The sequence below is a fragment of the Oncorhynchus mykiss genome, chromosome 16 (assembly GCF_057628025.1).
Source record: "Oncorhynchus mykiss isolate SJ-2025 chromosome 16, ASM5762802v1, whole genome shotgun sequence".
Taxonomy (NCBI): Eukaryota; Metazoa; Chordata; class Actinopteri; order Salmoniformes; family Salmonidae; genus Oncorhynchus; species Oncorhynchus mykiss.
Window position 1 is genome coordinate 32,163,923 of NC_143037.1, and position 24,951 is coordinate 32,188,873.

Consider the following 24,951-nt stretch of genomic DNA (forward strand, 5'->3'; position numbering starts at 1 on the left):
AGCCTTACTCTAAGTGAGATGATCAGTTATACCAATGAAGAAAAGCTGACGTAATTGCAAAGGGAAGTTGTAATAAACCAAAGACTTCTAGTCCTGTGTCAATGAGCCTTAAATCAATATAGACTACCTGGCACTCTTTAACAATACCACACTTCTAGTTTCACAATCTCAGGTACTAGAGTATAGTGGGTAGGGTTGTGTCCTTAGAAATACGGGGATGGCCCATTCAATGAGCCATATTGGGTGTACTCATGAGGGTGCAGTCAAATTGCTGTGGTCTGAGGGGATTATCCTTTCTAGTTATTATATTTATATGGTTATGTCAATGGGGCCCTTCATTCTCCCCTAGAAAGTATTCACCTTGACTCCACAGGTACATTATCCATTAGGGAAAGGGGGTTTTCGAGTCAGTTGTACAACTGAAATATGTCTTCCACATTTAAACCAATCCCTCTGAATCAGAGAGGTGCGGGGGGCTTCCTTAATCCACATCCATATCGTCGGCACCTAGGGAACAGTGGGTTAACTGACTTGCTCAGGGGTAGAACGACAGATTTTTACCTTGTCAACTTGGGGATTTGATTCAGCAAACTTTTGATATACTGTCCTAACGCCCTAACCACTAGGCTACCTGCCACCCCATTATGTACCTGTAGGCTGCCACTCAAAAGAAGAAGAAAACAACCCCAGTAAGAAATATATACATAGTTTAAGTGATAATAAATTCTGTATCAACAGGAAAAGAAAACCCTCCCCATACCACCCCTTCCACATGGGCCTGAAAGCAAAGAACATAAAAATATAAAAAAATAGGTATATTTATATATATACCCAGCACAAGTCAAAAGTTGGGACACACCTACTCATTCATTCAAGGGTTTTTCTTTATTTTTTACAATTTTTTACATGTAGAATAATAGTGAGACATCAACACTATGAAATAAAACATGGAATTATGTAGTAACCAAAAGTGTTAAAAAAATCAAAACATATTTTATATTTCCGATTCTTCAAATTGGCCACCCTTTGCCTGGATTACAGCTTTGCACAGCCTTGGCATTCTCCCAACCAGCTTCACCTGGAATGCTTTTCCAACAGTCTTGAAGGAGTTCCCACATATACTGAGCACGTGTTGGCTGCTTTTCCTTCACTCAGCGGTTCAACTCATAACCAAACCATCTCAATGTGGGTGGCAGGTAGCCTAGTGGTTAGAGTGTTGGCCTGGTAACCAAAAGGTTGCAAGATCAAATCCCTGAGCTGACAGGGTAAAAAGCTCTTGTTCTGCCCCTGTTCCTAGGCTGTCATTAAAAATAAGAAATTGTTCTTAACTGACTTGCCTAGTTAAATAAAGGTAAAATAAAAACATTGGGTTGAGGTTGGGTGATTGTGGAGGACAGGTCATCTGATGCAGCACTCTTGGTCATATAGCCCTTACACAGTCTGGAGGTGTGTTTTGGGTCATTCTCCTGTTGAAAAACAAATGATAGTCACACTAAGCGCAAACCAGATTGGATGGCATATCACTGCAGAATGCTGTGGTAGCCATGCTGGTTAAGACTAAAGGACAGATTTACACCTGTCGAATGTCCATTTCTTGTGTTTATTGGCCCAAACAAGTCTCTTCTTCTTATTGGTGTCCTTTTGTAGTGTTTATTTTTCAGCAATTCGATCATGAAGGCCTGATTCATGCAGTCTCCTCTGAACAGTTGATGTTGAGATGTGTTGAGATACATTTATTTGGGCTGCAATCTGAGGTGCAGTTAACTCAAATGAACTTATCCTCTGCAGCAGAGGTAACTCTGGGTCTTCCTTCCCGTGGCAGTCCTCATGAGAGCCAGTTTCATCATAGCACTTGATGGTTTTTGTGACTGCACTTTCACAAAGTTCTTGACATTTTCAGGATTGACTGACCATCATGTCCCAATGTAATGATGGACTGTCGTTTTTCTTTGCTTATTTGAGCTGTTCTTGCCATAATATGGATTTCATATTTTACCAAATAGTGGTATCTTCTGTATACCACCCCTACCTTGTCACAACACAACTGGCTCAAACGCATTAAATAGGAAAGAAATTCCACAAATTAACTTTTAACAAGGCACACCTGTTAATTAATTGAAATGCATTCCAGATGACTACTGCATGAAGCTGGTTGAGAGAATGCCAAGAGTGTGCATAGCTGTCATCAAGGCAAAGGGTGGTTACTTTGAAGAATCTCAAATATAAAATATATTTTGATTTGTTTAACACTTTTTTGGTTACTACATGATTCCCTATGTGGTATTTCATAGTTTTGATGAGGTGAGATCACCTTGCCTGTTACTTCTAGTTATTCTGAACAGAACAGAGCCGGTATTGCCTGTTATTACTATGGCTGAGGGATTGGCATATACTGTAGTATTTGAATCATATTAATGAAAACGGAGCCAAGTACCATGTCACAAAACCAGCCAAAGATATAACAATTCTAGTCTATCAAAAGCTTTTTCTGCATTGAGAGATAGAAGTGCCCAAGGAGCTTTGGTTTCCGATGAAGCATGTAAAATATGTATTAGAAAATAGTTTCATATCTGTGTTTATCAAAGAAAGAGGGTGATAATGAGAGCACTGAATGGTTTTTACCTTTTAAAGAAATTGCTAAATTAGTCCTGAATTTACATCCCTTCCAAAATGAACCTTTGTGAAACGGCTGTGTTAATCATTGCAAGTATGATGTAATTGGTTCCACATTTTTAAATAGACCTCAGGAGGAACCAGGTGATTTACCTTTATTCATGTTATCCAATGACCTTTTGAGTTCATGTAGAGAGATTTAGGCTCCCAGCAAGCCGGCTTCCTTAGTTGCGAGAAGAGGAGATATCTTTTAAAAAGGACTTGATCTGGCTTGGTGTTTGATTTACAATCAGAGGTGTACAATTCTTTATAGAAACTGGATCATTTTTGGTTGATTAATTTGGATTCAACAGTTGCAATTTTCACTAATTGATCATTAATGAAAAACTTGTTAGCCAATAGACGACTGGGTCGATTACCATGGAAGTAATGGTTAAGTCTAACCCGAAGGATGGCAAATTCTCCTCTCTGTCTTGTCAATAGATTTAGTTATATATTTTAGTTCTCTTCTGACTTTGAAGAAAGTAGTTTGTTACCTCGTCTGAAAAAAGTGTTTGTTGACAACTTTTCCAATTCTGATATCTTCTTTATGATTCATTCCACCCAGATGCAAATGCAGGTGCATTTTTTTTTATTAAACCTTTAATGGCGTCCCATAAAAATCAGAGGATCAGATTTAATTTTTGTTAATCATTATAAATTCAAATTGTACAAAACGTAGGATTTTGTACTAAGGAAGCGTTAAAGTGCCATCTTGTGGTTATTTTAGGAAATTATGACATTTGTATCTGTCAGAAGCATGATGATCAGATAGACTCATATGTCGAATTTCTATTTTCTTGATTAAAGAAAATAGAGTAGATTCTAGTACGTAATCGATTCGGGAGAATGTTTTGTGCCTGTTTGAATAGAAAGCGTGCTCTTTTGCTTCAGGGATATGAGCTCGCCAGGCATCAAGGGTTGTAATCAGAGAGCATATGTTGGAGAGCCTTGGTTGCCTTTGGCTTGTAGTTGGTCTTATTAGATTCGTCCCGCATATCCAGAATGGCATTCATGTCTGTCCTGATAACCAGTTGGAATTCATTTAATTCTAACAATAAGCTAACAGAAGTTATTATCCAATTTGATACATAGATATTTAGCAATACTGTATTTCCTCCATTCATACCATACTTTAAAACTATAGGCCTACTATAAACCTGGGTGTTTGTGTATCAGTATGTGTGTGTTTGAGAGAGAAAGAGACAGTTCCATGGGTGTCTGCCTCTTTATTGGCTGAAGTCCAGGAAGTCAACGGAACACACTGTCTGATTTGTTCCATCAAACTTGACAGGAGAGTCCTCATATTACATTACACACTGTAGTTCCTTGAACAACATATATGAACCACAGTGTTTATTATAGTTTAATAGCTGAGAGGAGAACAGGTAAACTAATACAGGCGATACCTTTGGAGTAGCCGAGGATTAAAATACACAGTGATTTAAAGCTTTATTTTTTGCTTATATTTTAGTACAACAAATGGCAGTGTGGGTTTAATTTATAAAACAGTCATTTCAAATAGTATTTCATTTGTATTTTTTTACATTTAATGTGTTTGTTAGTAAAATAGGAATTGCTACTCTAATGGGAGCCTGAGAGGCGAAACTGAGTCGAACTCATTTGGCATCAAACCAAAGACAACAGACTGAAACAGGGAGGGACTACTTGGACTCGTCCAATAACGAAGGCTCATTTCCGTTTTCTGTTGAAAAGCAGTTTAAAATGTTTTCCGTTTCATGCCCTAAAGAATATGACCCGGATCTATACGTAAACCACATTATATTGTTTTGAATAGCAGCTTTTCCAGACTCTGATGCCAGTGAGAGTAACATAGTTAGGAGCTTCGGGCTAGCTGGTATGTACTAGGGCCATAAAGAAATGGCAAGACCCAATATTTCCTATGATGAAGACAACTATTTGATTTGACTTGATAGCCCAAATGAGGGCAAACTGACCATTGACATGTGAAGCTGACAGACTTTCAATTTTTGCACGTGAACAGCATGTTTCATATGGTGCCATGAAATTCTACTAACAAAGTTCCACAGGAATCAACAGCAACAAATATGAGGAAACAAGCAGGTCAAGGAAAGCAGTTCCATTCAAAGCCAGAAATGAAAACAAGCGCAGCAATCAAAAAGAACATGACTTAATTCATAATTCTTTCTAATTTTTGAACATGGAAGAATTTTTTAACATTTCTTTCCTTGTAGCCTTTCAAATGTATCTATTAGTAATCATATCATGTATTCAGTCTGCAGAGGAGGCATCGTGAAAAAAGAAAGAAGAGTCCATTGCCTTCTTGAACATGTCAGAAAAAAAGGTTGACAAAAATCTAAACAAACCTTACATCTATATTACAGTGTAAAAGTAGAGTGCTATCTGAAAGGATGGGATGAGTGCATTCTGCTCTGACTGCTAGAAGAGATTGGCCTTCTTTTTCATGTTGTTGCGTTTCCACAGTGGAAGCCTGTCAAACTCCTGGATCTCCATCCCAAAGATGTCAAAGAACGTTTCTGGGGCTAAGTGGCGCTAGAGTGAGAAGAGAGGTTGAGAAAAGAAGGAGGGGAAGGGGGGATGTTGTGGTTAACATTTCCGCTCCTATATGGTCATTGAAAAACTCAAGAAGCTAAATGGATCTATGGATTCTGTACTTTCCTTGCTAGGTATTTGTGTAGCATTCATGCACACACATGCAGAAATCAAATGATACCTCCAGTCTTGTTCTGTCCACCTCCCTGGGCAGTTTAGCTCGCCCTCTACTGGTTATCATGAGCATTTCATATGGTACAACCTTCAAAAGGGAGACACTCATCAGTAAAGGATGTCAATACTGAATTAAGCTTCAAAAGGAGATTGTTGAAAGATGCACCCTTGGGCCACCAAAACGGACTGAGGACCCAATTCAATCAAAAATGGATACTAGGTTTTAAGATACAGTGCATTCGGAAAGTATTCTGACCCTTTGACTTTTTCCACATTTTGTTACAGCCTTATTCTAAAATGGATTAAATAAAACATTTTCCACATCAATCTACACACAAAATACCCCATAAATCAAAAACATTTTTTTTTTAAATGCTTGCACATTTATTAAAAATAAAACATAAATACCTTATTTAAATAAGTATTCAGACCCTTTGCTATGAGACTCAAAATTGAGCTCATTGATCATCCTTGAGATGGTTCTACAACTTGGAGTCCACCTGTGGTAAATTCAATTGATTTGGAAAGGCACACACCTGTCTATATAAGGTCCCACAGTTAACAGTGCATGTCAGAGCAAAAACAAAGCCATGAGGTCGAAGGAATTGTCCGTAGAGCTCAGAGACAGGATTGTGTCGAGGCACAGATCTGGGGAAGGGTACCAAAACATTTATGGAGCATTGAAGGTCCCCAAGAACACAGTGGCATCCATCATTCTTAAATGGAAGAAGTTTGGAACCACCAAGACCTTTCAGAGAGCTGGGCACCCTGCAAACTGAGCAATTGGGAGAGAAGGGCTTTGGTCAGGGAGGCGACCAAGAACCCTATGGTCTCTCTGACAGAGCTCAAGAGTTCCTCTCTGAAAATGGGAGAGCCTTCCAGAAGGACAACCATCTCTGCAGCACTCCACCAATCAGGCCTTTGTGGTAGAGTGGCCAGACAAAAGCCACTCCTCAGTAAATGGCACATGACAGCCCGCTTGAAGCTTGCCAAAAGGCACCTAAAGGACTCTGACCATGAGAAACAAGATTCTGGTCTGATGAAACCAAGATTGAATTCTTTGGCCTGAATATAAAGTGTCACGTCTGGAGGAAACCTGTCACCATCCCTACGGTGAAGAATGGTGGTGGCAGTATCATGCTGTGGGGATGTTTTTCAACGGCAGGGACTTGGAGACTAGTCAGGATCGAGGCAAAGAAATGGAGTAAAGTACAGAGAGATCCTTGATGAAAACCTGCTCCAGAGCGCTCAGGACCTCAGACTGGGACGAAGATTCACCTTCCAACAGGACAACGACCCTAAGCACACAGCCAAGACAACGCAGGAGTGGCTTCTGAATGTGCTTGAGTGGCCCAGCCAGAGCCCGGAATTGAACCCGATCGAACATCTCTGGAGAGACCTGAAAATAGCTGTACAGCGACGCTCCCCATCCAAACTCAGAGCTTGAGATGATCTGCAGAGAAGAACGGGATAAAGTCCCCAAATACAGGTGTGCCAAGCTTGTAGCATCATTCCCAAGAAGACCCGAGGCTGTAATCAGTGCCAAAAAAACAATTTTTGCTTCGTCATTACAAGGTATTGTCCGTAGATTGGTGGGAGGCAAAAAAACAATTGAATCAATTTTACAATAAGGCTGTAACTTAACAAAAGTTTGAAAAAGTCATTGGGTCTTAATATTTTCTGAATACACTGTATATCCAAAAAGGGGAGTACATGAATCCACACATTCATCGCTGCAGACAACGCATTATCATATTTGAGATCCCACGGAAACCAGGTATCCAAGTTTGATTGGACAGGGCATCGTTTTTACAGTTATAGCATGTTCAAAACTGATAGTCTTGACTGAGACAGGGGAACACTGGGTAGGGACAACAAGTGTGACAGGAGATTGTGAGTGAGGGCTGATGGGGCTATAGACCCTGGGAGCTCAACTATAAGGGTATCAGTTGGTGGGGAGGTGCATGATGCCATTATCGTTGTGTAGGTACGTGCATTACTGCGCTCATTATTACCAAAACATCTACAATGAGTGTACAAAACATTCAGAACACCTGTTCTTTCCATGATATAGACTGAACATGGGAATCCAGGTGAAAGCTATGATCCATTATTGATGGTCACTTGTTAAATCCCCTTCAGTGTAGATGAAGGGGATGAGACAGGTTAGAGAAGTATTTAAGCCTTGAGACAATTGAGACATGGATTGTGTATGTGTGCCATTCAGAGGGTGAATGGTAAGACAACATATTTAAGTGTCTTTGAATGGGGTATAGTAGGTGCCAGGTGCACCGGTTTGTGTCAAGAACTGTAACGCTGCTGGGTTTTTCATGCTCAACAGTTTCCCGTGTGTATCAAGAATGGTCCACCACCAAAGCATATCCAGCCAACTTGACACAACTGTATTGGAGTCAACATGAGTGAGCATCCCTGTGGAACGCTTTTGACACCTTGTATAGTCCATGCCCTGACGAATTGAGGCTGTTCTGAGGGCAAGGGGGGGGGGGGGGGGGGGGGAATATCTGACCAGACAAGATTAGGCTTACAGATCGACATTTTCAAAGAACTGTGGCCCTAAAATAATGTTAAGTTACAAAATAGATACAGTACGGGTTAAACAATTTGTTTAAATGAAATTGTCAAGTCATAGATCGAGTCATGGGAAGCAGCTATACTGTGGGCTTTACAGCAAACGTATGTTAGGCCCAGTACACAAACACACCTAGATGAGATCGATTGAAATTTAGAGGAAGAGTTTTGCAAGATCTTATTGAAATGCTCTAATAAGCAACCAGGGGAGTGATTTGTGCTTTTTTTCCCACCCTCTATCTGATCAACTCATAGTAGTCAAACCAGTCATGAAAATCCAACAATGAAGGTGTCTCTCCTTCATTAAGTTGTATCAAAGACACATTTGGTATTGGATTTTCCACTGTATGTTACATACAGTCTGTATTGAAGCCATGTGCGAATGAGCATGGAGAAGCCGGCAAGCGAGAGGTGACTCAGTTCACTAGCCCCTGTCTAGACTGCAGCACAGCCATAGTCTCATGGGAGATTTAGTACTTTAGAGGGGCTGCCTTTGGTTACAGGAACCCATGAAGGGACTGACTACCAGCTGCATACTGTAGGTAGTTAGTGGTGATATGAGACACCAATCATATACAGTTGAAGTTGGAAGTTTACATACACTTAGGTTGGAGTCATTAAAACTAGTTTTTCAACCACTCCACACATTTCTTGTTAACAAACTGTAGTTTTGGCAAGTTGGTGAGGACATCTACTTTGTGCATGACACAAGTAATTTTTCCAACAATTGTTTACAGACAGATTATTTCACTGTGTCATAATTGCGGTGGGTCAGAAGTTTACATACAATGAGTTGACTGTGCCTTTAAAACAGCTTGGAAAATTCCAGAAAATGTCATGGCTTTAGAAGCTTCTGACAAATGATGTCAATTAGCCTGAGTCAATTGGAGGTGTACCTGTGGATGTATTTCAAGGCCTACCTTCAAACCCAGTGCCTCTTTGATTGACATCATGGGAAAATCAAAAGAAAATCAGCCAAGACCTCCAAATTGTAGACCTCCAAAATCTGGTTCATCCTTGGGAGCAATTTCCAAACGCCTGAAGGTACCATATTCATCTGTACAAACAATAGTACGCAAGTATAAACACCATGGGACCATGTAGCCGTCATACCGCTCAGGAAGGAGACGTGTTCTGTCTCCTAGAGATTAACTTGTTATTAGTATAAAAGACACCTGTCCACAACCTCAAACAGTCACACTCCAAACTCCACTATGGCCAAGACCAAAGAGCTGTCAAAGGACACCAGAAACAAAATTGTAGACCTGCACCAGGCTGGGAAGACTGAATCTGCAATAGGTAAGCAGCTTGGTTTGAAGAAATCAACTGTGGGAGAAATTATTAGGAAATGGAAGACATACAAGACCATTGATAACCTCCCTCGATCTGGGGCTCCATGCAAGATCTCACCCTGTGGGGTCAAAAATCCCAGAACCACACGGGGGGAACTAGTGAATGACCTGCAGAGAGCTGGGACCAAAGTAACAAAGCCTACCATCAGTAACACACTACGCCGCCAGGGACTCAAATCCTGCAGTGCCAGATGTGTACCCCTGCTTAAGCCAGTACATGTCCAGTTCCGTCTGAAGTTTGGTAGAGAGCATTTGGATGATCCAGAAGAGAATGTCATATGGTCAGATGAAATCAAAATATAACTTTTTGGTAAAACTCAGCTCGTCGTGTTTGGAGGACAAAGAATGCTGAGTTGCATCCAAAGAACACCATGCCTACTGTGAAGCATGGGGGTGGAAACATCATGCTTTGGGGCAGTTTTTCTGCAAAGGGACCAGGACGACTGATCCGTGTAAAGGAAAGAATGAATGGGGCCATGTATTGTGAGATTTTGAGTGAAAACCTCCTTCCATCAGCAAGGGCATTGAAGATGAAACGTGGCTGGGTCTTTCAGCATGACAATGATCCCAAACACACCGCCCGGGCAACGATGGAGTGGCTTCGTAAGAAGCATTTCAAGGTCCTGGAGTGACCTAGCCAATCTCCAGATCTCAACCCCATAGAAAATCTTTGGAGGGAGTTGAAAGTCGGTGTCGCCCAGCAACAGCCCCAAAACATCACTGCTCTAGAGGAGATCTGCATGGAGGAATGTGTGAAAACCTTGTGAAGACTGACAGAAAACGTTTGACCTCTGTCATTGCCAACAAAGGGTATATAACAAAGTATTGAGATAAACTTTTGTTATTGACCAAATACTTATTTTCCACCATAATTTGCAAATAAATTCATTAAAAATCCTACAATGTCATTTTCTGGATTTTTCTTTCTCATTTTGTCTGCCATAGTTGAAGTGTACCTATGATGAAAATTACAGGCATCTTTTTAAGTGGGAGAACTTGCACAATTGGTGGCTGACTAAATACTTTTTTGCCCCACTGTATATAGAAGCAACATCTGAAGACATCAGTCAGGAAGTTAAAGCTTGGTCGCAAATGGGTCTTCCAAATGGACAATGACCCCAAGCATACTTCCAAAGTTGTGGCAAAATGGACAACAAAGTCAAGATATTAGAGTGGCCATCAAAGCCATCACAATTTGTGGGAAGAACTGAAAAAGTGTGTGCGAGCAAGGAGCCCTACAAACCTGGCTCAGTTACACCAGCTCTGTCAGGAGGAATGAGCCAAAATTCACCCAATTTATTGTGGGGAGCTTGTGGAAGGCTTACCAAAACATTTAACCCAATTAAGCAATTTAAAGGCAATGCTACCAAATACATATTGAGTGTATGTAAACTTCTGACCCACTCGGAATGTGATGAAAGAAATAAAAGCTGAAATAAATCATTCTCCACTATTACTCTGCCATTTCACATTCTTAATATGAAGTGGTGATCCTAACTGACCTAAGACAGGGATTTTTTTACTCTGATTAAATGTCAGGAATTGTGAAAAACTGAGTTTAAATGTATTTGGCTAAGGTGTATGTAAACTTCCGACTTCAACTGTACCTCCTGTTATCGGTGCCGAGGTTTACCTCACTATTCCTTCTATTATATCACCCAATGTTTGCGGTGGCTCCGATGTGCCAAGCTCACTTGAAGCTCTCTTTACTGACTCAGCATATTTGTTTTTGTAGCGTACACATTTTTGTAGTAAAGTATAAATTCAAAAAAACTTGGAATGTCAGTCAAATATACTAATAAGGATAGGGCACATACATCAGGTAAATTCTAAATCTTTATAAAGAAATTATAGGAAAAAATAAAAGATACTTGCTTTTGTTTCCAACATATTAGGCATAGACACTCCCCTGTCCATTCTTGTTACTGCAGCACTGCCATCCCTAATGTGCTACAGGATAGAACATACAGTACACACACACACATGTAATATAGTGGTATGGAACTGAGATATATCTACCATCGCTATCTACTACTATCCCAGCTACCGTATCTTATTCCTATCATATAGAGCAGCATACTGGTACTTATGGTCACTGCAGTACTTTTGTCTTTCGGTAATAGGTCATGGCACTCAAAGATTGGCACTCTTTTAATACAATTACTATCAATAGCATCTTAGGTTACCTACACTTGTGACACCTCGACTTCACAATGAAGAGGACTGTTACAGTTTAAAATTGAATATGTAAATAAATGAGACATTTAGTGACAACTGGAGACATTTTGCAACAATAAAACAGGCAATGATACAAAGATCATTCTACGTTGCATGTACAGTACAGTGGTTCCATCTAGTCACAGTGAGACTGAACATGTCTGAGCAATGTTGTATGTGGTCCTTGACAAGAACATGCAGGGTCACTGCAATGCATTCACTACAGTTTGGGATAGCTAATAGTGATGCAGGCATTTAGCAGGAGTGGGTTGACATTCAGGATAACATGAAGTTTGTGACCCTAGGTATAGAGTGAGCAAACGCATGCAAAATGAAATTGCATAATGAAAGATATTTGTGGATAAGCAAATGTGCGACATACCTGAAACTCTGCAAGACAACATGGGACAGAAAATGAGACTCAGTTAGATTTTCCTGTACTATTTAAATCTGAAAGATATACTCCATTATTTCCAAATCTGACTGTTCAATAATTGGGTCGCTTATTTACAACGTATTATCAGTTAAAGGTACAATCTGGGAGGGGTTACATTTCCCAAGCCCCATTCCTCAACTGTATACCAAAAGTAGTGTCATTTTGCTGAAAAACAAATTTCTAGATTGTAGTTTTAAGAATATTGAAATTGTATGTAGATGTAGAAGTAGCTGTGAACACAACCACAGCTGTATTTGTTGAGCAACACTCACCTCTTCCTCCCCCACACATGTTGCCATGGCTGTTGTAAGGAGTGAAATCTGCGGACTGAGGCTGTATGGGCAGAGACAGTATTGTAACAGCGATCACATGTGTCTATGAACAATATGATCAACAACACTTTGTCAATCAAAGCCTATAAGGGGAAACCATCCACATTAATCAATAAGTTCGATTTTAATGTTGGAGTGAATAAATAGTTGTGATATCTGATATGTGAAGCATCTGATCTTACCCTGTGTAATCCATTCCGTCCATAACCAGGCAGCGATGAGGTTTTGGAATTATCTGAAAAGTTGAAACTAAAGTAAGCAAAATTTCGATGAAACATCTAAGATCGATTTGGCTGTCCAATAGTTTGAATGGTTCATGCAGTTTCTTTGATAGGGTTGCTTTTGAGGTTGGATCTGACCAGGATATTATGTATTAGTGCACACCATATCAAAAGGTTTCAAAACTTTTTGCGGCAGAAAACCAAAACATTTGTGTTTGTTATGTTAATAGAGGTGGGTATTAAGAGGGTTGGAAGATGCAACCATCACTCTTATTAACTACGTCCTTAAACATCTTGAGGGAAGTAAGACCCATGCCAAACTACTATCTATTGACTTCTCTTCTGAAGTTAATTGTATACAACCGCTAAGCAGAGGCTTTTGTCCAATTTTGATCTTGATTTTAACATACAGTACAGTAGTCAGCTGGTTGATTGACTTTAACCAACCGAACTCAAAGGGTGAGAGTCAACGGTTCCCTATCTGGCACAGTATCCTCCTGGGGGTATGTCTTTTCCCTCTGTTGTTAGTATTGTGCACTGATGATCACGACTCTAGGCATACCATTACGTTTGCAGATGACTCAGTTATTGGGAGTCTTTTACCGGATGAAGAGGTGAGCCATGGCCCAGTGGTGGAGTATGTTGGATGGGGTGACCGCTCCTTTTAAGAACTTAATGTCAAGAAAACCAATGATATTGCTATTGATTTCCGGAGGAGCTTCCTGACACCAATGCAGACTGATGGTGAGCCAGTGGGGATTGTTGATCAATACAAATAATTTGGCACTTCCCTTGACAGCAAACAGAGTTGAGGCTAATGTGGAAGCTATCTGTGAGACGGGAAATCAGCACCTGTTCTTCCTGAGGAAACTCAGCAGTTTCAGGGTGGATAAGAAGCTGATGACCATCATTTACAGATTGTTAATTTAATCCATTTTAACATTCAATATGATCTGCTGTTTTGGTAATCTTAGGGTAATAGGCTGGATAACAATTTATTTATATTTCACCTTTATTTAACCAGGTAGGACAGTTGAGAACAAGTTCTCATTTACAACTGCCACCTGGCCAAGATAAAGCAAAGGGACAAAAACAACATAGTCAATAACACAATAGAAAAATCTATGTACAATGTGTTCAAATGAAGAAGAGTAGGGAGGTAAGGCAATAAATAGGCCATAGAGGAGAAATAGTTACAATTTAGAATTAACACTGGAGTGAGATGTGCAAGTAGAGATACTGGGATGCAAAAGAGCAAGAGGATACATAATATGGGGATGAGGTAGTCGGGAGTGTCATTTACAGATTGGCTGTGTACAGGTAGAGTGATCGGTAAGCTGCTCTGACAGCTGATGCTTAAAGTTAGAGGGAGATATAAGACTCAAGCTTCAGAGATTTTTGCAATTCGTTCCAGTCATTGGCAGCAGAGAACTGGAAGGAAAGGCGGTCAAAGGAAGTGTTGGCTTTGGGGATGACCTGTGAAATATACCTGCTGGAGCGAGTGCTACGGGTGGGTGTTGCTATGGTGACCAGTGAGCTGAGATAAGATAGGGCTTTACCTAGCAAAGACTGAAAGATGACCTGGAGCCAGTGGGTTTGGTGATGAATATGTAGTGAGGGCCAGCCAACGAGAGCATACAGGTCACAGTGGTGGGTAGTATATGGGGTTCTGGTGATAAAACGGATGGCACTGTGATAGACTGCATCCAATTTACTGAGTAGAGTGTTGGAGGCTATTTTGTAAATGACATCGCCAAAGTCAAGGATCGGTAGAATAGTCAGTTTTACGAGGGTGTATTTGGCAGCATGAGTGAAGGAGGATTTGTTGGCAAAATAGGAAGCCGATTCTAGATTTAATTTTGGATTGGAGATGCTTAATGTGAGTCTGGAAGGAGAGCTTACAGTCTAGACAGACACCTAGATATTTGTAGTTGTCCACATTCTAGGTCAGAACCGTCCAGAGTAGTGATGCTAGTCGGGCAACAATCGGTTGAAGAGCATGCATTTAGTTTTACTAGCATTTAAATGCAGTTGGAGGCCACGGAAGAGGTGTTGTATGGCATTGAAGCTCGTTTGGAGGTTTGTTACCAGTGTCCAAAGAAGGGCCAAATGTATACAGAATGGTGTCATCTGCGTAGAGGTGGATCAGAGAATCACCAGCAGCAAGAGCGACATCATTGATATATACAGAGAAAAGAGTCGGCCCGAGAATTGAACTCTGTGGCACATAGAGACTGCCAGAGGACCGGACAACAGGCCCTCCGATTTGACTCACTGAACTCTGTCTGAGAAGTAGTTGGTGAACCAGGCGAGGCAGTCATTTGAGGAACCAAGGCTATTGAGTCTGCCGATAAGAATGCAGTGATTGACAGAGATGAGAGGCTTGGCCAGGTCGATGAAGACGGCTGCACAGTACTGTCTTTTATCAAAGGCAGTTATATCATTTAGGACCTTGACCGTGGCTGAGGTGCGCCCGTGACCATCTCAGAAACCAGATTGCATAGTGGAGAAGGTACATTGGGATTCGAAATGGTTGGAGATCTGTTTATTAACTTGGTTTTTGAAGATTTTAGAAAGGCAGGGCGGATATACAGTTGAAGTCAGAAGTTTGCATACACTTAGGTTGGAGTCATTAAAACTAGTTTTTCAACCACTCCACAAATCTGTTGTTAACAAACTATAGTTTTGGTCGGTTAGGACATCTACTTTGTGCATGACACAAGTAATTTTTCAAACAATTGTTTACAGAGATTATTTCACTGTATCACAATTCCAGTGGGTCGGAAGTTACCTACTCTAAAATTGACTGTGCCTTTAAACAGCTTGGAAAATTGTAGAAAATTATGTGATGGCTTTAGAAGCTTCTCATAGGCTAATTGACATCATTTGAGTCAATTGGAGGTGTACCTGTGGATGTATTTCAAGGCCTACCTTCAAACTCAGTGCCTCTTTGCTTGACGTCATGGGAAAATCAGAAGAAATCAGCCAAGACCTCAGAAAAAAATTGTAGACCTCCACAAGTCTGGTTCATCCTTGGGAGCAATTTCCAAATGCCTAAAGGTACCACGTTCATCTGTTCAAATAATAGTATGCAAGTATAAACACCATGGGACCATACAGCCGTCATTCCACTCAGGAAGGAGACGCGCTCTGTCTCCTAGAGATGAACGTACTTTGGTGCGAAAAGTGCAAACCAATCCAAGAACAGGGACCTTGTGAAGATGCTGGAGGAAACAGGTAGAAAAGTATCTATATCCACAGTAAAACGAGTCCTAGATCGACATAACCTGAAAGGCCACTTAGCAAGGAAGCAGCCACTGCTCCAAAACCGCCATGAAAAAGCCAGACTGGGGTTTGCAACTGCACATGGGGACAAAGATTGTACTTGAGAAATGTCCTCTGGTCTGATGAAACAAAAATAGAACTGCTTGGCCATAATGACCATCGTTATGTTTGGAGGAAAAAGGGAGAGGCTTGCAAGCCGAAGAACACCATCCCAACCATAAACCACAGGGGTTGCAGCATCATGTTGTTGGGGTGCTTTGCTGCAGGAGGGACTGGTGCACTTCACAAAATAGATGGGAAAGGAAAAAGATGAGGAAAGGAAAATTATGTGGATATACTGAAGTAACATCTCAAGATATCAGGAAGTTAAAGCTTGGTTGCAAATGGACAATGACTCCAAGCATACTTCCAAAGTTGTGTAAAAATGGCTTAAGGACAACAAAGTCAGGGTATTGGAGTGGGCATCACAAAGCCCTGACCTCAATCCCATAGAAAATTTGTGGGCAGAACTGAAAAAGTGTGTGAGAGTCAGGAGGCCGACAAATCTGACTCAGTTACATAGGCTCTGTCAGGAGGAATGGGCCAAAATTCACCCAACTTATTCTGGGAAGCTTGTGCAAGGCTACCCGAAGCATTTGACCCAAGTTAAACAATTGAGGCAATGCTACCAATTACTAATTGAGTCTATGTAAACTGACCCACTGGGAATGCGATGAAAAAAATAAAAGCTGAAATAAATCACTCTGATTATGCTGACATTTAACATTTTTAATATGAAGTGATCCTAACTGACCTAAGACAGGGAATTTAAATTAGTTTAAATGCATTTGGCTAAGGTGTATGTAGACTAAAATTTTGCAGCTCTTTCAGAACATCAGCTGTCTGGATTTGGGTGAAGAAGAAGCGGGCGGGATTGGACAAGTTTATGCAGGGGGTGTCGAGCTGTTGGCCCGGGTAGGGGTAGCCAGGTGAAAAGCATGGCCAGCCGTAGAAAAATGCTTATTGAAACTGAAGATAGATGGGGTCGATCAATTCACATATGGTGTCCAAGACAGCTTGGGGGCTGAAGGGGGCCAATAACAAGCGGCAACGGTGAGAGACTTGTTTCTGGAAAGGTGGAATTTTTTAAAGCAGAAACTCGAAATGTTTGGGCACAGACCTGGATAATATGACAGCTTGCAGAGTTCTCTGCAGTAGATTGCAATTCCGCCCCTGTCGGAAAATGTAATAGATAGGGATGGAAATTTCAGGATTGTTTGTGGCCTTCCTAAGCCACGATTCAGACACGTCTAGCTCATCAGGGTTGGCGGAGTGTGCTAAAGCAGTGAATAAAACAAACTTAGGGAGGAGTCTTCTAATGTTAACATGCATGAAACCAAGGCTTTTACGGTTACAGAATTCAACAAATGAGGGTGCCTGGGGAATGGGAGTGATGTTGTGTGCTGCAGGGCCTGGGTTAACCTATACATCAGCAGAGGAGCAGAGGAGGAGTAGGATAAGGGTACGGCTAAAGGCTATAAGAACTGGTTGTCTAGTGCATTCGGAACAGAGAGTTAAAGGAGCAGGTTTCTGGGCACGGAAGAGTAGAATCAAGGCATAATGTACAGACAAGGGTATGATAGGATGTGAGTACAGTGTTGGTAAACCTAGGCATTGAGTGACGATGAGAGGTTTTGTCTCTTGGGGCACCAGTTAAGCCAAGTGAGGTGTAGCTGAGTGATCATAGGGTCCAATGAGTAGCAATAGATGAGTCAGGGAGACAGATTCCGTAGTCGCTGCTACTTTAGGCGAGCTGGAGACATGGCGATTCGCAACGGAAGAGCCTGTTGAGACCACCTTGGACGGTTACGTCGGCAGGGGCTCCGTGTCGGCAGTAAAGGTTCCAGGCCAATTGGCAAAATAGGAATTGTAGCCCAAGAATTGGCTGGTGGACCTCTTTGGCTAGCCGGGAGATGGGCCTAGCTCGAGGCTAGCTCCAGGCTAACTGGTAGCCACTCGAATAGCAGCTAGCTAGTTGCGATGATCCGGTGTAAAGGTTCAGAGCTTGCTGTAGGAATCTGGAGATGTGGCAGAGAAAAAGCAGTCCGATATACTCTGGGTTGATATTGCGCTGTGCAGACTGGCAGGAATTGATCGGGTTGAGGCTGGCTGACGTCCGAGTTAACGGTGAGGACCGTAGATGGGAAGTGAGATTAAAATATATACGAATAAAACAATATATACATGGGACAGGACGGGACAAGACATACACACGTCTGACTGCTACTTCATCTTGGAAGTGTCACGGGATCCTTCCTGGGAAGGAGAGGAGGACCAAAATGCAGCGTGGTTTGTGTTCATCTTGATATTTAATAAAGAAAACACTGAACACTGAAACACACTATACAAAAGCAATAAACAAAATAACGACTGTGAAGCTAATGAGAACTGTGCTGACACAAGCACTCAACATAGACCAGGGGTGTCAAAGTCAAATGGACGGAGGGCCAAATAAAAAAATCAGCTACAAGACGAGGGCCGGACTGTTCGAATGTTCATTGAAAATTTTTTAAATGACGCATATAGTCTAGTGAACCTAATTGAACCTACTGAAAACCTAACAAATATATTACAATATGATCAGATAAATAAAGCAATATTTTCTTATGGCTCTGTCAGTAATCTTTAATTTTCAACAGACACAAAAGACAAATTTCCTTTATATAAATATCCCCATAACATGAACATTAAATGAAAGAAACCGGTATTCAAGGCACCATCAGTAGACTATATTTTGTATTTTAGCAAAAGTGGGCTAAATTTACTTCAAAGAAAAAACAATAATAGCAATTTTCTATCATCCACTCAACTGAAATATTTTTAAAATATAATTGGATTGAAATACAAAAAAATAAAGTGCAAAAATCTATTAATCAAAAACAACACTTTGTTTAAGGAGAAGTAACATGCAGTGAAAACAAATATTAAATTTTAACTTTTAAACTTGAACTGAGTAAAAACTCTAAATATGTGATTGCACAGTAATGTTCACTTGTTTGAGGTTGAGGGTGATACTTGGTGGTGTCCCATCTTTTCCACAAGTTCATCAATGTTCGGGGTAAGGCTCTGAGCTGAAGAAATCCTCAGAATTGAGTGGAGGTGTTCAGCAGTAAGTCGACTTCTGTGTGATGTTTTGTTCAGGTTCATCAAAGAAAACAGTTGTTCACACAGGTATGTGCTGCCAAACATAGACAACGTTTGAGCAGCCTGGATGCGCAGCTGGGGCATTGTGCCGGGGAGGAAACGGGCGAACTCCGCAGCACCCACTGCCGCATATTTTGCCCTCAGTGCATCATTGCATTGGAGGTCAATCAACTCCATTTGGAGGTTTGGTGGTGAGCTTTCCACGTCAACAGCAAATGGGTTACCGAGCAGTTCCAACCTGCTTTTTTGTGCTTCAAAGTCAGCAAATCGGCGTCGAAAGTCAGCGGCAAGCATACCTATTTTATCAGCCAACTGTGTGCTCGGGAACGCACTGGTAGAGAGCTTCTCTTTCATGGTCTGGCAGCTGGGAAAGTGGCTCAAATTTTCTTTCCGCATCTGCGTCTCCCACAGAGTCAGTTTGGTTTTAAATGCCTTCACTGTACTGTACATATCAGAGATGACACGATCCCGACCCTGCAGCTGCAAGTTTATTGCATTCAGATGACTCGTAATGTCACACAGAAAAGCCATTTCACACAGAAACATTTCGTCTCGGAGTTGTGTTGTGTCTTTCCCTTTGCTGTCCAAGAACAGACAAATCTCCTCACGAAGCTCGAAACATCTTTGAAGCACCTTTCCCTGGCTTAGCCATCGCACCTCTGTGTGATAAGGCAAATCACCATGCTCCGTTTCTAACTCCGTCAGAAATGCCTTGAACTGGCGGTGATTCAAACCTTTGGCTCTGATAAAGTTAACTGTGCGCGTGATGATGCTCATTACATGCTCCATTTTCAAGGCTTTACCGCACAACGCTTCCTGGTGTATGATACAATGATAAGCTGTCAGCTCACCTGTCGCGTTTTCCTCTTGCATCTTTTCCCGTATCTTCGCCACCAGTCCGCTCCTGTGTCCACACATCGCAGGTGCTCCGTCGGTTGTCAAACCCACGAGTTTTTCCCAAGGCAGCTCCATCTCATTTACACATCTTGACACCTCTTCATACAAATCATGCCCCGTAGTTGTGCCATGCATAGGACGTAAAGCCAAAAACTCCTCTGTCACGCTTAGGTTGGAGTCCACTCCGCGGATGAAAATTGACAACTGGGCAATGTCAGAAATGTCGGTGCTCTCATCCACAGCCAAGGAATATGCAATAAAATCTTTTCCCTTTTTCACAAGCTGCTCTTTTAGATTGATGGACAACTGGTCTACTCTCTCGGCAATGGTGTTTCTGCTCAGACTCACATTTAAAAAGAGTTGCCTTTTTTCTGGGCAAACTTCGTCACAAACTTTAATCATGCAGTTTTTGATGAAATCCCCCTCCGTAAATGGCCGGGCTGATTTAGCGATCTCTTCTGCCAAAATAAAACTGGCCTTGACAGCAGCCTGGCCTTGTGATTTGGCTTTTTTGAACAGAGCCTGTCGAGATTTGAGGCCTCGTTTTAATTCCTCTGCCTTTTGTAGCCTTTGTTCCATGTCCATATTCTTGTTTTTGTCCGCGTGTTTCGTTTCATAATGTCGTCTCAGATTATACTCTTTCAGTACCGCCACACTTTCTCCACACAGAAGACACACAGGTTTTCCAGCTACCTTCGTGAACATATACTCCGACTCCCACCTTGTTTGAAACCCCCGGTTCTCAGTATCCACCTTCCGTTTTGCCATTTTTGATGGGTATCTGAAAGTTAATTTTACTGTGATGCTGACGACTGCTGTGCCAATAAATATTGAAATGAAGCAGCCTACTGCTCGGTGCGTCACCTTTGCATTGTGGGAAATGTAGTATTGGTGCGTGTAAAAGATCTGCGGGCTGCCGGCTTGCTGCGGGCCGGTTCTAATAATAAATCAAGATCATCCCAGGGGCCGTAAAAAACCTTCTTGCGGGCCGGATGTGGCCCGCGGGCCTTGACTCTGACATATGTGACATAGACAATCACCCACAAACAAACAGTGAAACCCAGGCTACCTAAGTATGATTCTCAATCAGAGACAACTAATGACACCTGCCTCTGATTGAGAACCATACTAGGCCGAAACATATAAATCCCCAAATCACAGAAAAACAAACATAGACTGCCCACCCCAACTCACGCCCTGACCATACTAAATAAATACAAAACAAAGGAAATAAAGGTCAGAACGTGACAGTACCCCCCCCCCCCCCCAAAGGTGCGGACTCCGGCCGCAAAACCTTAACCTATAGGGGAGGGTCTGGGTGGGTGTCTGTCCGCGGTGGCGGCTCTGGCGCGGGACGTGGACCCCAATTCACCATAGTCTTAGTCCTCCTCATTGTCCGCCTCCGTGGCTTCCTAACCACGGCAACCCTTCTAAATGACCCCACTGGACTGAGGGGCAGCTCGGGACAGAGGGGCAGTTCGGGACAGAGGGGCAGCTCGGGACAGAGGGGTAGCTCCGTACTGGCTGACGGCTCTGGCAGATCCTGGCTGACTGGTGGCTCAGGCAGATCCTGGCTGACTGGCGGCTCTGGCAGATCCAAGCTGACTGGCGGCTCCTGGCTGACTGGCGGCTCCTGGCTGACTGGCGGCTCCTGGCTGACTGGCGGCTCCTGGCAGACTGGCGGCTCCTTGCAGACTGGCGGCACTGGTGGCTCCTTGCAGACTGGCGGCACTGGCGGCTCCTTGCAGACTGGCGGCACTGGCGGCTCCTTGCAGACTGGCGGCTCTGGCGGCTCCTTGCAGACTGGAGGCTCTGATGGCGCTAGGCAGACGGGTAGCTCAGGCGGCGCTGGGCAGACTGGAGACTCCGGCAGCGCTGGATGGAGGAGCTCTGGCGCCTCTGGACTGAGGGGCGGAAGCTCTGGCAGGTCCGGCGGGAGAATCCGGCAGCGCTGGAGAGGAGGAAGGCTCTGGCAGCGCTGGACAGGTGGGAGACTCCGGCAGCGCTGGAGAGGAGGAAGGCTCCGGCAGCGCTGGACAGAGGAGCTCTGGCGCCTCTGGACTGAGGGGCGGAAGCTCTGGCAGCGCCGGACAGGCGGGAGACTCCGGCAGCCCTGGAGAGGAGGAAGGCTCCGGCAGCACTGGACAGGCGGGAGCACCTGTAGGGAGGAGACGGAGAGACAGCCTGGTGTGGGGGGCTGCCAACGGAGGGCTGGTGCGTGGAGGTGGTACCGGATAGACCGGACCGTGCAGGCGCACTGGAGCTCTTGAGCACCGAGCCTGCCCAACCTTACCTGGTTGAATGCTCCCGGTCGCCCTGCCAGTGCGGCGAGGTGGAATAGCCCGCACTGGGCTGTGCAGGCGAACCGGGGACACCATGCGCAAGGCTGGTGCCATGTACACCGGCCCAAGGTGACGCACTGGAGACCAGATGCGTAGAGCCGGCTTCATGGCACTTGGCTCGATGCCAACTCTAGCCCGGCCGATACGCGGAGCTGGTATGTACCGCACCGGGCTATGCACCCGCACTGGGGACACCGTGCGCTCCACCGCATAACACGGTGCCTGCCCGGTCTCTCTCACCCTCCGGTAAAGCACAGGAAGTTGGCTCAGGTCTCCTACCTGGCTTCGCCATACTTCCTGTGTGCCACCCCCCAATACATTTTTGGGGCTGCCTCTCGGGCTTCCTTGCCAGCCGTGTTCCCTCGTATTGCCGATTCCTCTCTCCGGCTGCCTCTGCTCTCCTAGCTAGCTCCACCTGTTCCCATGGGAGGCGATCCTTTCCCGCCAGGATCTCCTCCCATGTGTAGCAACCCTTTCCGTCCAAAACGTCATCCCATGTCCATTCCTCCTTGCGCTGCTCCTGCTTCCGCTGCCTGTCACCATGCCGCTTGGTCCTGTTGTGGTGGATGATTGTCTATGTTGACTGCTTGTGTCAGCACAGTTCTCATTAGCTTCACGGTCGTTATTTCGTTTATTGTTTTTGTATAGTGTGTTTCAGTGTTCAGTGTTTTCTTTATTAAAATTCAAGATGAACACAAACCATGTCGCATTTTGGTCCTCCAATCCTTCTCGCCTCTCCTCTTCAGACGAAGAGGAGGAAGACCGTGACAGGAAGTGGTGTTGTGAAATAAAGTAGCAGCATCAGGTTGAAACATTCATGGACATTTAGCTAGCTAGCTTGTTGTTATTTTACCCGAAATGCACAAGGTGCTTTTTTTCTGGATCGTTGTTGAATTGGGACCTATTTTGAGTCACAAAATCGTATGTTCTCTAGGTGCATTACCGGTACTAACTGGACACGAGTTTATGCTCCTAAAAACCAATGAGGAGATGGGACTTTCAGCGAGTCAAGCATCAAAAATAGAACCTAGTTCTATTTTAGTGCCTGGCTACGCAGACACTCGTTGAATTGCGCAAACTTATTAACGCGGGCGGTATGGTCAGCATGTTAGGCACAAGTCAGACTCAAGGTGCAATCCATTCGGAGAGACTCACAGCATCCCTCATATGATGAATTTACAATGCTTCCCTCAGAGGGCAGATACAGGCTGCCTAAGTTTAAAACGAACAGGTCTAAACTGTCATCCCAGCTGCTGTCAGCTTCCACAAACAAACTGTATCGTGTGCTGTGTAGAGATTGCTGTATATACTGGTTTTGTTTTTTTGTAAATGTATTGTTATGTGCTCATTGTGTTTTGTTAACTATGTGCTTCAAAATGAATTGCACCTCAGGGATAATAAAGACTACTCTATATATAGAGGTACTATTTCAATTCGATTCTGATCGCTTTCTTCAATTTGGTGCCTAATGAACACCACCATAATTTACAGCTCTTTTGATGTGGTTCTTCTAAACAATGTGCTAATTACTATATGGTGAGGTTGGTTAGAACATACCTCCATCACAGTTCGTCTGCTGGGGATCATAGCGCTGAGCTGATTGGCTGCGTTCCCTGATCTGCTCCTTCTCATTCTCCTCCTTCATTATCAGCTTCCCCAAACCAGACTGGATCTGTGGACCCACAGAACATTATGGTAAAATGTAACTTAAAGAGAAACTGTCTATAAAAAGCAATACATCCTTTTGAAAACAGCCTACGTGGCATCAATATGAGTCAGAAACAGTTATTCTAGTATGTACAATGTAATAAAGTGTAAATAAGATAATTTGGGTCATAGTCAGTCTTGTCTAAAACGGAGTTTGGAACATCCGTGTGACACAACGGGTAAATGAAGGTTGAGTTTTGATTTGACGTACATTTATATTTGCCCACTAAGATGGGGTGAACAGCTGCGGTGATTGCTCTCTATCCAATAGCATAGATAGAGAGACAGACCTACCCAGCAGCCTGACTTTGTTTACATAAGACAACAAATTGCACATTTTCTTTCTTGAGAAATACTGCACCAAACACCTTAGTTAGATGTCCATTCTGTGGATATTGAGTAAGTGAAATAAGCTTCTGCATCTACAGTGCCTCATGGGGGAGAAAAATCATTAACCAAATGCGGAATCGGTCAGGAAACACACCCCCAAGACCGAAATCTCGATTTTCAAATGAGCAACAGAAAAATACACATGCCAAACGGCGTGATCAGTGCCTTTTTAAAGCCTGTAGGTATAATGCATTATGATCAAGTTATAACGCACTGTAACACTTGTCCTGAGCACGTATGACCATCTTCTGTTTTTTGATCTCATAATGATCCTTACTAAACACCAGATATTTTGAGTCAGTTAAAATATTGAAACATAACGTAGTGTAAACATTATTATGAGATGGTATGAAGGCTTGATCATGCTTCGAAGCATTATACCTGCAGGAAAAACGTTTTTCAAACATACTGTACAACAGTAGGGCAGAGCTGCCTACCTGGGCCAGTGTGTGTTTGTGGGAACAGGTTATTCATGTGCCTTCTCTAACCTTGTTGATATGCTCCTCCTGGAGCTGCTTTCTCTTCAGGGCCTCCTCTTCCTCCTCTTCCCTAGACCATCTCCTTCCTCCTTCTGATCCTAGGAGTAGCATACACAACCCACGAATAAGCCAACAGAAAAACATGCAGGCACACTGACAC

The 24,951-nt window shown here is 43.0% G+C and overlaps 2 protein-coding genes across 4 annotated transcripts in view; both read right to left on the reverse strand.

The window, feature by feature from the left end:
* Window positions 1-3,861: 3,861 nt before the first annotated feature.
* On the reverse strand, window positions 3,862-11,339 carry LOC149976648 (actin-binding LIM protein 1-like). The gene is made up of 3 exons (XM_090202563.1): window positions 11,178-11,339; window positions 5,369-5,449; window positions 3,862-5,187 (listed from the first exon to the last, which is right to left on the reverse strand). The coding sequence occupies exons 1-3, from the start codon at window positions 11,217-11,219 to the stop codon at window positions 5,074-5,076; spliced, it is 237 nt and encodes a 78-aa protein (XP_090058689.1). The 5' UTR covers window positions 11,220-11,339; the 3' UTR covers window positions 3,862-5,073.
* A 778-nt stretch (window positions 11,340-12,117) lies between these two features.
* Window positions 12,118-24,951, reverse strand: part of LOC110491807 (actin-binding LIM protein 1) — a 136,538-nt gene continuing 123,704 nt past the window's right edge. For all 3 annotated transcript variants that reach the window (XM_090202556.1, XM_090202557.1, XM_036946717.2), the window contains 4 exons: window positions 24,801-24,889; window positions 23,773-23,887; window positions 12,470-12,522; window positions 12,118-12,288 (listed from right to left, as the gene is read on the reverse strand). In XM_090202556.1, coding sequence (XP_090058682.1) covers window positions 12,136-12,288; window positions 12,470-12,522; window positions 23,773-23,887; window positions 24,801-24,889 — 410 coding nt within the window. In that variant the 3' untranslated portion in view covers window positions 12,118-12,135. The remainder of the gene's footprint in view (window positions 12,289-12,469; window positions 12,523-23,772; window positions 23,888-24,800; window positions 24,890-24,951) is intronic.

What these genes read in the sequence shown, in the direction of transcription:
- LOC149976648 (XM_090202563.1), bottom strand. Translation starts at nt 11,219, where the DNA reads ATGGACAGGGGAGTGTCTATGCCTAATATGTTGGAAACAAAA. An exon ending in CTAATATGTTGGAAACAAAA is followed by an intron (nt 5,450 to 11,177) that starts GCAAGTATCTTT and finishes TCCCTTTTGAAG; the next exon opens with GTTGTACCATATGAAATGCT. An exon ending in TGGACAGAACAAGACTGGAG is followed by an intron (nt 5,188 to 5,368) that starts GTATCATTTGAT and finishes TTCTCACTCTAG; the next exon opens with CGCCACTTAGCCCCAGAAAC.